We start from the raw sequence: 12,643 nt of genomic DNA, 5'->3' as shown, positions 1-12,643 counted from the left end.
TTAAAATTGCAGAGTTCATTCCGTTTCTGTTTTAGTTAGTCTTAGAATAGTTAAATGTATACTGTATTATTCGAATTTTTGTTTACCATGTTTTTATTAACCAAAAATGTGAGAACATAGAAGTTAACAGTGACTTGGGCGATAAAATACATGACGAACTTATGCTAATGCATTCTTCTTGCATCGCTGTTATAAGCCAAATACAATTCTGAAAATCAAACACAATGGAAACATCTCTAAGTACTATCCTAACGAAAATTAGTAAGAAAAAACAACGAAGAGGATTTTATTCAATCTGCATAGACGACAAACTTATTCAAAAAGAAAACAATATCTTTGGGATTCTATAAATATTGCCATTCATGTCTTAACATTAGCATTGGAAAACATCTAAAATGCATTAAGACTCCGAAAACTTATATGTTGGCTTATCCGGCACTGCCGCATACTATTTGTTTCTAAACCCGCTCAATATTGTAAAGGCCAAAATGCATTTCAAATCTAAAGTTACATTACAATTAACCAAATTTATCAAACCCACCACATAACCTGAGGTTTTACAGTTTAAATAAAGTTTACAATTTCGAATCGCACATTTCACCAAGCTTTTCTTTAGTAGAGTCTTGTGGGATCGTAGAGTAAATTGTTGCACAAAGACTTAAACATCTTTGTTTGATTTGTGTTAGGCACCCACGTACAGTGTATGTATACATTTTTGCGTAGGGGTGGCAAAACCCTTTTTGGCTTCAAAATGCAACAGCAATCGAAATATACTTCTTTATTTATTTCCAGTTATGACCTTTCGCCCAACCCCAAACACGTGACACATAAGTAAACTATATAACTTTTCGGTTCTCACTATCTACATAAATCTGTTTTTTTTTTTTTTAATATCGTTGAGTAACTTTATTTAAGAATACTGAAATTGTACATACCGACACACACGCATACTCGTATATGTATACATGTAAAATATTGGTTTTTCAATACTTAGCGGGTTGTGGTTGAAAACAAAAATTTTGCATTAACTATTTTAATTTCTGTGGCTACTAACTTAATGCTAACTATATTTTACAAGGATGAATAAACTTATTCCGCGCTTCCTAGTGTAGTTGTTTGGCACAAAATATTTTTCAACGTTTCACTAAAATGTAGTGGCAATTGAATCCAGTTTTTCACATCCAAAACACTTTTGTATTCAGAAATAGCAATAGAAACAGAGGTAGCTCCACATACAGTCAGGATCGTGATGCAGTGCCCGTGTCTACACCGAATCGAGGAACACATCCACCGTAAGTTTTACATAATATGTTTGTTTACTTTTGTTGGAAACGACATTATTCCTCCTAAGATAAAATTTAAAATGGACTTATTTGTTTTGATATAAATAGGAGAACACGTCCAACGCTAAAGCCATCTGGAACAATTGTATCTAAAGCTCAAGAGTTTGTGGATATATATAGATATCCGCCGACGCGACCAGATCCTCTTTATCCACAGCCCACACCCGATAAAACGGCAGCCAAATGTAGAAAGGATGTATGCCTACTCCCAGATTGTTACTGCGGAGGCAAGGATATACCTGGTAAGTAAGATAGGACTAAGTTAATAGACATTTACTACACAGTGTTAGCCCTACCAACACATAGGCGGCTTAAATATAAAGGATACGCCGCAAATAGTCCTAATTACGTTCGATGATGCCGTCAACAACATTAATATTGAACTTTACGAAGAGTTGTTTAATAACAAATCACGAAAGAACCCAAACGGTTGTCCTTGGCGTGGTACATTTTATTTATCTCACGAATGGACGGACTACAGCATGGTTCAAGACCTTTACTCTGATGGACATGAAATGGCGTCACACACCGTTTCGTAAGTTCGGCTTGGTCTTTGCTTTCCATTTCTTCATGTGAATAGCTACATCTACATCGGGAAGACCGCGTCTTGTAACATAAATCATGATCTTTTTTATATTTCTCCCATTCTATATGCTTTGGTTATAAGTTCTCTATTCATCTGCCCCGTATCCATATTCTATGTCTCACCATCAATGTCTCAACATTCTCATCATGAAAACTAGGCGAACTACCAGTGGACAAAATACCACAGATTGTCCTTTTGACTTTTGACGATTCCGTAAATGATTTGAATAAACAATTGTACACGGATTTATTTGAGAAGGGACGTGTTAATCCAAACGGCTGTCCCATAACAGCTACGTTTTATGTTTCCCACGAGTGGACCGATTACAGTCAGGTTCAAAACCTGTACTCCGATGGACATGAAATGGCGTCGCATACAGTCTCGTAAGTAGCCGGTCACTTTCAAAACAACACAGCACACGGTAATTTGAACGGCTGCAGTACAACGTACACTAGAAAACATTCATCTGTAAACCCACACTTTCCATTTACAAACCCAGCCATTATGCAAAAAATATTTACTAAAGTACAAATTACGGGTTTCAAACAGCTACATACTAAAATTGTTCTCCTACTTTCATCTGTAGGCATAGCTTTGGTGAGCAGTTCTCTCAAAAAAAATGGACCCGTGAAATTGCCGGTCAGAGAGAAATTTTGGCAGCCTATGGTGGGGTTAAATTGGCAGATGTAAGGGGCATGCGAGCTCCGTTTCTCTCGGTTGGGGGTAACAAGATGTATAAAATGCTTTACGACTCAAACTTCACTTACGACTCTTCGATGCCTGTGTATGAGAATCGACCTCCATCCTGGCCATACACCCTGGACTACAAAATCTTTCATGATTGCATGATTCCACCCTGCCCAACACGAAGCTATCCAGGTGTTTGGCAAGTGCCTATGGTAATGTGGCAAGATTTAAATGGAGGCCGTTGCTCAATGGGGGATGCTTGCTCTAATCCAAGTGATGCTGATGGTGTTACCAAAATGATTATGAAAAATTTTGAGCGCCATTACACAACCAACAGGTGGGTCATTGTTGTCCTCACTAAGAGACTTACTTAAATGAATACAAAATTAATTGTTTATTCAGAGCCCCCTTTGGATTATTTTACCATGCCGCATGGTTTACTCAACCGCATCACAAGGAAGGATTTATTAAATTCCTTGACGCCATTAACGCAATGCCTGATGTTTGGATAATCACCAACTGGCAAGCACTACAATGGGTTCGAGATCCGACACCTACGTCACGTATTAATTCGTTTCAACCATTCCAATGCGATTACTCGGTATGCAACTGTTCAATTACAATAATGTTCTGCCACTAACACTTTTTTCCTTTCCAAGGATCGTCCAAAACGCTGCAACAATCCAAAAGTATGCAACCTTTGGCACAAGTCAGGAGTACGTTATATGAAAACATGCCAGCCGTGCCCTGATATTTATCCGTGGACTGGTAAATCAGGTATACGATCATCTCGGATTGACAATGATGTCGAGGAAACGGCTGCATAAAATTGTCATTTTATAATGGGATAAGCACAGAGTGTAACCCTTGTCGGACATATAGTCCGCAATCTTAGACATCAATATATTATCACTAGCTCAAAATGCATTATTCACTCGTACCCACGAATAAACCTATAATTAAATAATTTAAATGTTAAACGAATCATCAATATAATTTAGGTAATTTTTGGTCCATGTTACTTGAAATTATTTATCAATCTAGTTCTCATGCATACATTTCTCACCCCTTATATTCCGAAAGTTTGCTTATTATGTGAAACCCATGTGTAACTGCAAATTTACCGTCGGAATATGTATTTTTGTGTAAGTAAATTAGGGTCAACGGTCGTATATGTTAATGTTAAATGTTAATCAAACCAGTCCCACTTGTAAATCAAAATGTGCAATTTCACATGCATAGATACAAACATATGTGAACATGTTGATTAAATACACTTTTTGTATTCATGTATGTATATACATATATAAGATAGCTTCATTATAAAAAACAAAACAATTGTTTGAAATTAATTGTTTCAATTCAAAAGCAATTTATTAGTTTCGTATTCAAAAGTATAAATTGTCACACTTATATTTTTTGCTTTTTTTTTTTTTAATTTTGTGTAAACAAGTAACTTACAATTAAATATGCTTAAAATATGAAGAGAAGAACAAAATATTTGCAAATACTTGGTCGTTTCATACAAAATCGCTGTGTCATTCAGGACGAACTTGCAAACCTATCAGATATGCATAAGTTTAACACGTAATGTATGAATACATGAAAGTATTAACTAATTTTGGAATACACAAATTACAAAATTAAACATAATTAGTTTTAATATTATACACAATCTATAAAATTGGCACATTGTACAAAACAACTCTTTGTACTATAGCGCTTAATGTAAAAAAAACAATTGTTATACATATATGTACATAAAACGAGTGAATTAAGTATTTTGTGCTGATGATTGTAAAAAGCCTATGTATTTAATAAACAGAAATTAGATAATTTTAAAATAAAATAAAATAAAACATAACAATTATTAAGTGTTAACATTGGCACCAACATTGTAATAAGTAAAAATGTATGCAGGATTCCAAATTTACGGATTTGTAAACGAAAATTTGGCGAGGGATATCAATATTTTTTTTCAGTGAAACTAAATTAAAAAAAGAAGGTGCCCTAAAAAGGGATTTTTTTAAAGTAATTCTGTTGGCCTGGTATTTTATGTTTTCTCCAGAGCAAATTTCGTACATTTTCTTCTATTTTCGTGGCCCGCTAAATTCAAAAAATCAACCTGGCAATTAAATTCAAAAATTCAAATGCACAATAATCCGTTACGCATTTAAAAATAATTTTAAACCAGCCACCTACTAAGTAATTCTGTTGGCCTGGTATTTCATATTTTCTCCAGTACGAATTTTGTCGTTTAAACTTCAAATATCGTTGCCCGCTAAATTCAAAAAAATCCAACTGGCAGTTGAGTTGAAAAATTCAAATTCCCAAAAGTCCGTTACGCGTTTAAAAATAATTTTAAACCAGCCACCTACTAAGTAATTCTGTTGGCCTTGTATTTTATATTTTCTCCAGTACGAATTCTGACATTTAAACTTCAAATATCGTTGCCCGCTAAATTCAAAAATCCAACTGGGAGTTGAATTCAAAAATTCAAATTTCCAAAAGTCCGTTACGCATTTAAAAATAATTTCAAACCAGCCACCTAATAAGTAATTCTGTTGGCCTGGTATTTCATATTTTCTCCAGAGCAAATTTTGTGGCTTAAACTTCAAATATCGATGCCCGCTAAATTCAAAAAAATCCAACTGGCAGTTGAATTCAAAAATTCAAATTCCCAAAAGTCCGTTACGCATTTAAAAATAATTTTAAACCAGCCACCTACTAAGTAATTCTGTTGGCCTGGTATTTCAAATTTTCTCCAGAGCAAATTTCGTCGTTTAAACTTCAAATATCGTTGCCCGCTAAATTCAAAAATCAAACTGGCAGTTGAATTCAAAAATTCAAATTTCTAAAAGTCCGTTACGCATTTAAAAATAATTTTAAACCAGCCACCTACTAAGTAATTCTGTTGGCCTGGTATTTCATATTTTCTCCAGTACGAATTTTGTCGTTTAAACTTCAAATATCGTTGCCCGCTAAATTCAAAAATCAAACTGGCAGTTGAATTGAAAAATTCAAAGTCCCAAAAGTCCGTTACGCATTTAAAAATAATTTTAAACCAGCCACCTACTAAGTAATTCTGTTGGCCTGGTATTTCAAATTTTCTCCAGAGCAAATTTCGTCGTTTAAACTTCAAATATCGTTGCCCGCTAAATTCAAAAAAATCAAACTGGCAATTGAATTGAAAAATTCAAAGTCCCAAAAGTCCATTACGCATTTAAAAATAATTTTAAGCCAGCCACCTACTAAGTAATTCTGTTGGCCTTGTATTTCATATTTTCTCCACCTTTTGTGGTTTAAACTTCAAATATCGTTGCCCGCTAAATTCAAAAATCCAACTGGTAGTTGAATTGAAAAATTCAAATTCCCAAAAGTCCGTTACGCATTTAAAAATAATTTTAAACCAGCCACCTACTAAGTAATTCTGTTGGCCTGGTATTTTATATTTTCTCCAGTACGAATTCTGACATTTAAACTTCAAATATCGTTGCCCGCTAAATTCAAAAATCCAACTGGGAGTTGAATTCAAAAATTCAAATTTCCAAAAGTCCGTTACGCATTTAAAAATAATTTTAAACCAGCCACCTACTAAGTAATTCTGTTGGCCTGGTATTTCATATTTTCTCCAGAGCAACTTTCGTCGTTTAAACTTCAAATATCGTTGCCCGCTAACTTCAAAAAAATCCAACTGGCAGTTGAATTCAAAAATTCAAATTCCCAAAAGTCCGTTACGCATTTAAAAATAATTTTAAACCAGCCACCTACTAAGTAATTCTGTTGGCCTTGTATTTTATATTTTCTCCAGTACGAATTCTGACATTTAAACTTCAAATATCGTTGCCCGCTAAATTCAAAAATCCAACTGGCAGTTGAATTCAAAAATTCAAATTCCCAAAAGTCCGTTACGCATTTAAAAATAATTTTAGACCACCCACCTACTAAGTAATTCTGTTGGCCTGGTATTTCAAATTTTCTCCAGAGCAAATTTCGTCGTTTAAACTTCAAATATCGTTGCCCGCTAAATTCAAAAATCCAACTGGCAGTTGAATTCAAAAATTCAAATTTCCAAAAGTCCGTTACGCATTTAAAAATAATTTTAAACCAGCCACCTACTAAGTAATTCTGTTGGCCTGGTATTTCATATTTTCTCCAGAGCAACTTTCGTCGTTTAAACTTCAAATATCGTTGCCCGCTAAATTCAAAAATCCAACTGGTAGTTGAATTGAAAAATTCAAATTCCCAAAAGTCCGTTTCGCATTTAAAAATAATTTTAAACTAGCCACCTACTAAGTAATTCTGTTGGCCTGGTATTTCATATTTTCTCCAGAGCAACTTTCGTCGTGTAAACTTCAAATATCGTTGCCCGCTAAATTCAAAAATCCAACTGGTAGTTGAATTCAAAAATTCAAATTTCCAAAAGTCCGTTACGCATTTAAAAATAATTTTAAACCAGCCACCTACTAAGTAATTCTGTTGGCCTGGTATTTCATATTTTCTCCAGAGCAACTTTCGTCGTTTAAACTTCAAATATCGTTGCCCGCTAAATTCAAAAATCCAACTGGTAGTTGAATTCAAAAATTCAAATTCCCAAAAGTCCGTTACGCATTTGAAAATAATTTTAAACCAGCCACCTACTAAGTAATTCTGTTGGCCTGGTATTTTATATTTTCTCCAGAGCAAATTTCGTCGTTTTAACTTCAAATATCGTTGCCCGCTAAATTCAAAAATCCAACTGGCAGTTGAATTGAAAAATTCAAATTCCCAAAAGTCCGTTACGCATTTAAAAATAATTTTAAACCAGCCACCTACTAAGTAATTCTGTTGGCCTGGTATTTTATATTTTCTCCAGAGCAACTTTCGTTGTTTAAACTTCAAATATCGTTGCCCGCTAAATTCAAAAATCCAAAAATCCAACTGGTAGTTGAATTCAAAAATTCAAATTCCCAAAAGTCCGTTACGCATTTGAAAATAATTTTAAACCAGCCACCTACTAAGTAATTCTGTTGGCCTGGTATTTTATATTTTCTCCAGAGCAACTTTCGTTGTTTAAACTTCAAACATCGTTGCCCGCTAAATTCAAAAATCCAAAAGTCCGTTACGCATTTAAAAATAATTTTAAACCAGCCACCTACTAAGTAATTCTGTTGGCCTGGTATTTCATATTTTCTCCAGAGCAAATTTCGTCGTTTTAACTTCAAATATCGTTGCCCGCTAAATTCAAAAATCCAACTGGCAGTTGAATTGAAAAATTCAAATTCCCAAAAGTCCGTTACGCATTTAAAAATAATTTTAAACCAGCCACCTACTAAGTAATTCTGTTGGCCTGGTATTTTATATTTTCTCCAGAGCAACTTTCGTTGTTTAAACTTCAAATATCGTTGCCCGCTAAATTCAAAAATCCAACTGGTAGTTGAATTCAAAAATTCAAATTCCCAAAAGTCCGTTACGCATTTGAAAATAATTTTAAACCAGCCACCTACTAAGTAATTCTGTTGGCCTGGTATTTTATATTTTCTCCAGAGCAAATTTCGTCGTTTTAACTTCAAATATCGTTGCCCGCTAAATTCAAAAATCCAACTGGCAGTTGAATTGAAAAATTCAAATTCCCAAAAGTCCGTTACGCATTTAAAAATAATTTTAAACCAGCCACCTACTAAGTAATTCTGTTGGCCTGGTATTTTATATTTTCTCCAGAGCAACTTTCGTTGTTTAAACTTCAAATATCGTTGCCCGCTAAATTCAAAAATCCAAAAATCCAACTGGTAGTTGAATTCAAAAATTCAAATTCCCAAAAGTCCGTTACGCATTTGAAAATAATTTTAAACCAGCCACCTACTAAGTAATTCTGTTGGCCTGGTATTTTATATTTTCTCCAGAGCAACTTTCGTTGTTTAAACTTCAAACATCGTTGCCCGCTAAATTCAAAAATCCAAAAGTCCGTTACGCATTTAAAAATAATTTTAAACCAGCCACCTACTAAGTAATTCTGTTGGCCTGGTATTTCATATTTTCTCCAGAGCAAATTTCGTCGTTTTAACTTCAAATATCGTTGCCCGCTAAATTCAAAAATCCAACTGGCAGTTGAATTGAAAAATTCAAATTCCCAAAAGTCCGTTACGCATTTAAAAATAATTTTAAACCAGCCACCTACTAAGTAATTCTGTTGGCCTGGTATTTTATATTTTCTCCAGAGCAACTTTCGTTGTTTAAACTTCAAATATCGTTGCCCGCTAAATTCAAAAATCCAAAAATCCAACTGGTAGTTGAATTCAAAAATTCAAATTCCCAAAAGTCCGTTACGCATTTGAAAATAATTTTAAACCAGCCACCTACTAAGTAATTCTGTTGGCCTGGTATTTTATATTTTCTCCAGAGCAACTTTCGTCGTTTAAACTTCAAATATCGTTGCCCGCTAAATTCAAAAATCCAACTGGTAGTTGAATTCAAAAATTCAAATTCCCAAAAGTCCGTTACGCATTTGAAAATAATTTTAAACCAGCCACCTACTAAGTAATTCTGTTGGCCTGGTATTTTATATTTTCTCCAGAGCAAATTTCGTCTTTTTAACTTCAAATATCGTTGCCCGCTAAATTCAAAAATCCAACTGGCAGTTGAATTGAAAAATTCAAATTCCCAAAAGTCCGTTACGCATTTAAAAATAATTTTAAACCAGCCACCTACTAAGTAATTCTGTTGGCCTGGTATTTTATATTTTCTCCAGAGCAAATTTCGTCGTTTTAACTTCAAATATCGTTGCCCGCTAAATTCAAAAATCCAACTGGCAGTTGAATTGAAAAATTCAAATTCCCAAAAGTCCGTTACGCATTTAAAAATAATTTTAAACCAGCCACCTACTAAGTAATTCTGTTGGCCTGGTATTTTATATTTTCTCCAGAGCAACTTTCGTTGTTTAAACTTCAAACATCGTTGCCCGCTAAATTCAAAAATCCAAAAGTCCGTTACGCATTTAAAAATAATTTTAAACCAGCCACCTACTAAGTAATTCTGTTGGCCTGGTATTTCATATTTTCTCCAGTACGAATTTTGTCGTTTAAACTTCAAATATCGTTGCCCGCTAAATTCAAAAAAATCCAACTGGCAGTTGAGTTGAAAAATTCAAATTCCCAAAAGTCCGTTACGCGTTTAAAAATAATTTAAACCGGCCACCTACTAAGTAATTCTGTTGGCCTGGTATTTCATATTTTCTCAAGACAAATTTCGTCGTTAAAACTTTAAATATCGTTGCCCGCTAAATTCAAAAAAATCCAACTGGCAGTTGAATTCAAAAATTCAAATTCCCAAAAGTCCGTTACGCATTTAAAAATAAAATTTTAATCCAGCTACCTACTAAGTAATTCTGTTGGCCTGGTATTTCATATTTTCTCCAGTACGAATTTCGTCGTTTAAACTTCAAATATCGTTGCCCGCTAAATTCAAATAATCCAACTGGCAGTTGAATTCAAAAATTCAAATTCCCAAAAGTCTGTTACGCATTTAAAAATAATTTTAAACCAGCCACCTAATTAGGAATTCTGTTGGCCTGGTATTTCATGTTTTCTCCAGAGCAAATTTCGTCTATTTTCTTCTATTTTCGTTGCCCGCTAAATCCAAAAAATCAACCTGGCAATTTAATTCAAAAATTCAAATGCACAATAATCCGTTACGCATTTAAAAATAATTTTAAACCAGCCACCTACTAAGTAATTCTGTTGGCCTGGTATTTCATATTTTCTCCAGTACGAATTTTGTCGTGTAAACTTCAAATATCGTTGCCCGCTAAATTCAAAAATCCAACTGGTAGTTGAATTGAAAAATTCAAATTCCCAAAAGTCCGTTACGCATTTAAAAATAATTTTAAACCAGCCACCTACTAAGTAATTCTGTTGGCTTGGTATTTCATATTTTCTCCTGAGCAACTTTCGTCGCTTAAACTTCAAATATCGTTGCCCGCTAAATTCAAAAAAATCCAACTGGCAGTTAAATTCAAAAATTCAAATTCCCAAAAGTCCGTTACGCGTTTAAAAATAATTTAAACCGGCCACCTACTAAGTAATTCTGTTGGCCTGGTATTTCATATTTTCTCCAGTACGAATTTCGTCGTTTAAACTTCAAATATCGTTGCCCGCTAAATTCAAATAATCCGCCTGGCAGTTGAATTCAAAAATTCAAATTCCTAAAAGTCCGTTACACATTTAAAAATAGTTTTAAACCAGCCACCTACTAAGGAATTCTGTTGGCCTTGTATTTCATGTTTTCTCCAGAGCAAATTTCGTCTATTTTCTTCTATTTTCTTTGCCCGCTAAATTCAAAAAATCAACCTGGCAATTTAATTCAAAAATTCAAATGCACAATAATCCGTTACGCATTTAAAAATAATTTTAAACCAGCCACCTACTAAGTAATTCTGTTGGCCTGGTATTTCATATTTTCTCCAGTACGAATTTTGTCGTTTAAACTTCAAATATCGTTGCCCGTTAAATTCAAAAAAATTCAACTGGCAGTTAAATTGAAAAATTCAAATTCCCGAAGATCCGTTACGCACTTAAAAATAATTTAAACCGGCCACCTACTAAGTAATTCTGTTGGCCTGGTATTTCATATTTTCTCCAGAGCAAATTTCGTCGTTTAAACTTCAAATATCGTTGCCCGCTAAATTCAAAAATCCAACTGGCAGTTGAATTGAAAAATTCAAATTCCCAAAAGTCCGTTACGCGTTTAAAAATAATTTTAAACCAGCCACCTACTAAGTAATTCTGTTGGCCTGGTATTTTATATTTTCTCCAGAGCAAATTTCGTCGTTTTAACTTCAAATATCGTTGCCCGCTAAATTCAAAAATCCAACTGGCAGTTGAATTGAAAAATTCAAATTCCCAAAAGTCCGTTACGCATTTAAAAATAATTTTAAACCAGCCACCTACTAAGTAATTCTGTTGGCCTGGTATTTTATATTTTCTCCAGAGCAACTTTCGTTGTTTAAACTTCAAATATCGTTGCCCGCTAAATTCAAAAATCCAAAAATCCAACTGGTAGTTGAATTCAAAAATTCAAATTCCCAAAAGTCCGTTACGCATTTGAAAATAATTTTAAACCAGCCACCTACTAAGTAATTCTGTTGGCCTGGTATTTCATATTTTCTCCAGAGCAACTTTCGTCGTTTAAACTTCAAATATCGTTGCCCGCTAAATTCAAAAAATCCACCTGGTAGTTAAATTTAAAAATTCAAACGCACAAAAATCCGTTTCACATATAAAAAACATTTAAAACCAGTCGCCCACTAAGTAATTCTGTTGGCCTGATTTTATAACTGATTTAAAATAAAACAAAATTCTCTGTATACCAATCGGTTCGGCATAGCGACATATTTACGCCCAGTACATTTTTCTGGCGGAGATATGTCGCATTTTTAACGGCATATATGTCGTTTTACAACGACATATCATCGCCGGTGATCTGCGCGGAGATATGTCGTTTCAAAACGTTCATATTAATTTATTTCAGGTCGCGCGTTTTAAACTTTCAAATCCTCAACAAATGACAGCCAGATCAGCAAGAAAAACCGAACATCTCGTTTGGACTTTGCACTGTGAATACTCTACCATTAGTGTAAGTATCAATTGATAAGAACTTTTAATAATAAACAGCGAACAACGAAATTTACCTTTGAAATGCACAGCGGTTTGCAAAGCTACCAGGTTATCAAAAAGCTAGCTTTTAATACCAGCAAAAACTGATTTGAAAACATCAAAATCTGAAGATGCATTTTCTGCTGTAATAAATACCATTTTATTTGAAATTCGTTTTTAATTATTAACAATTGGGAAAACCTTCAAACAGCTTAAAGAGTGTATCTTATCTCTCTTATCAAACCATTCTAAAAAAACATCTATGGCGTCTTGATAAGAATAATGAAATTCAGTTGGTGGTCACTTTATCAATTTGTTCCCAGCAGTTGGTCCTCATTAAGCTCAATTGAGATCGGTGCTGTTTGTAAATAAATTCAGCTTCTGTATGCTGTTCCAGT

The 12,643-nt window shown here is 34.0% G+C and overlaps 1 protein-coding gene across 3 annotated transcripts in view; it reads left to right on the top strand.

Annotated features, from left to right (window-relative positions):
- The window catches only part of LOC6646576 (mucin-5AC), a 29,560-nt gene extending 25,619 nt beyond the window's left edge, over nt 1-3,941 (top strand). For all 3 annotated transcript variants that reach the window (XM_023178130.2, XM_047010541.1, XM_047010542.1), the window contains 6 exons: nt 1,203-1,292; nt 1,392-1,585; nt 2,087-2,312; nt 2,516-2,953; nt 3,019-3,217; nt 3,276-3,941. In XM_023178130.2, the coding sequence (XP_023033898.2) occupies nt 1,203-1,292; nt 1,392-1,585; nt 2,087-2,312; nt 2,516-2,953; nt 3,019-3,217; nt 3,276-3,443 (1,315 nt within the window). In that variant the 3' untranslated portion in view covers nt 3,444-3,941. The remainder of the gene's footprint in view (nt 1-1,202; nt 1,293-1,391; nt 1,586-2,086; nt 2,313-2,515; nt 2,954-3,018; nt 3,218-3,275) is intronic.
- The last annotated feature ends 8,702 nt before the right edge of the window (nt 3,942-12,643 follow it).

Source organism: Drosophila willistoni, assembly GCF_018902025.1.
Source record: "Drosophila willistoni isolate 14030-0811.24 chromosome 2R unlocalized genomic scaffold, UCI_dwil_1.1 Seg167, whole genome shotgun sequence".
NCBI lineage: Eukaryota > Metazoa > Arthropoda > Insecta > Diptera > Drosophilidae > Drosophila > Drosophila willistoni.
This window is presented reverse-complemented; position numbering and strand designations above follow the sequence as displayed.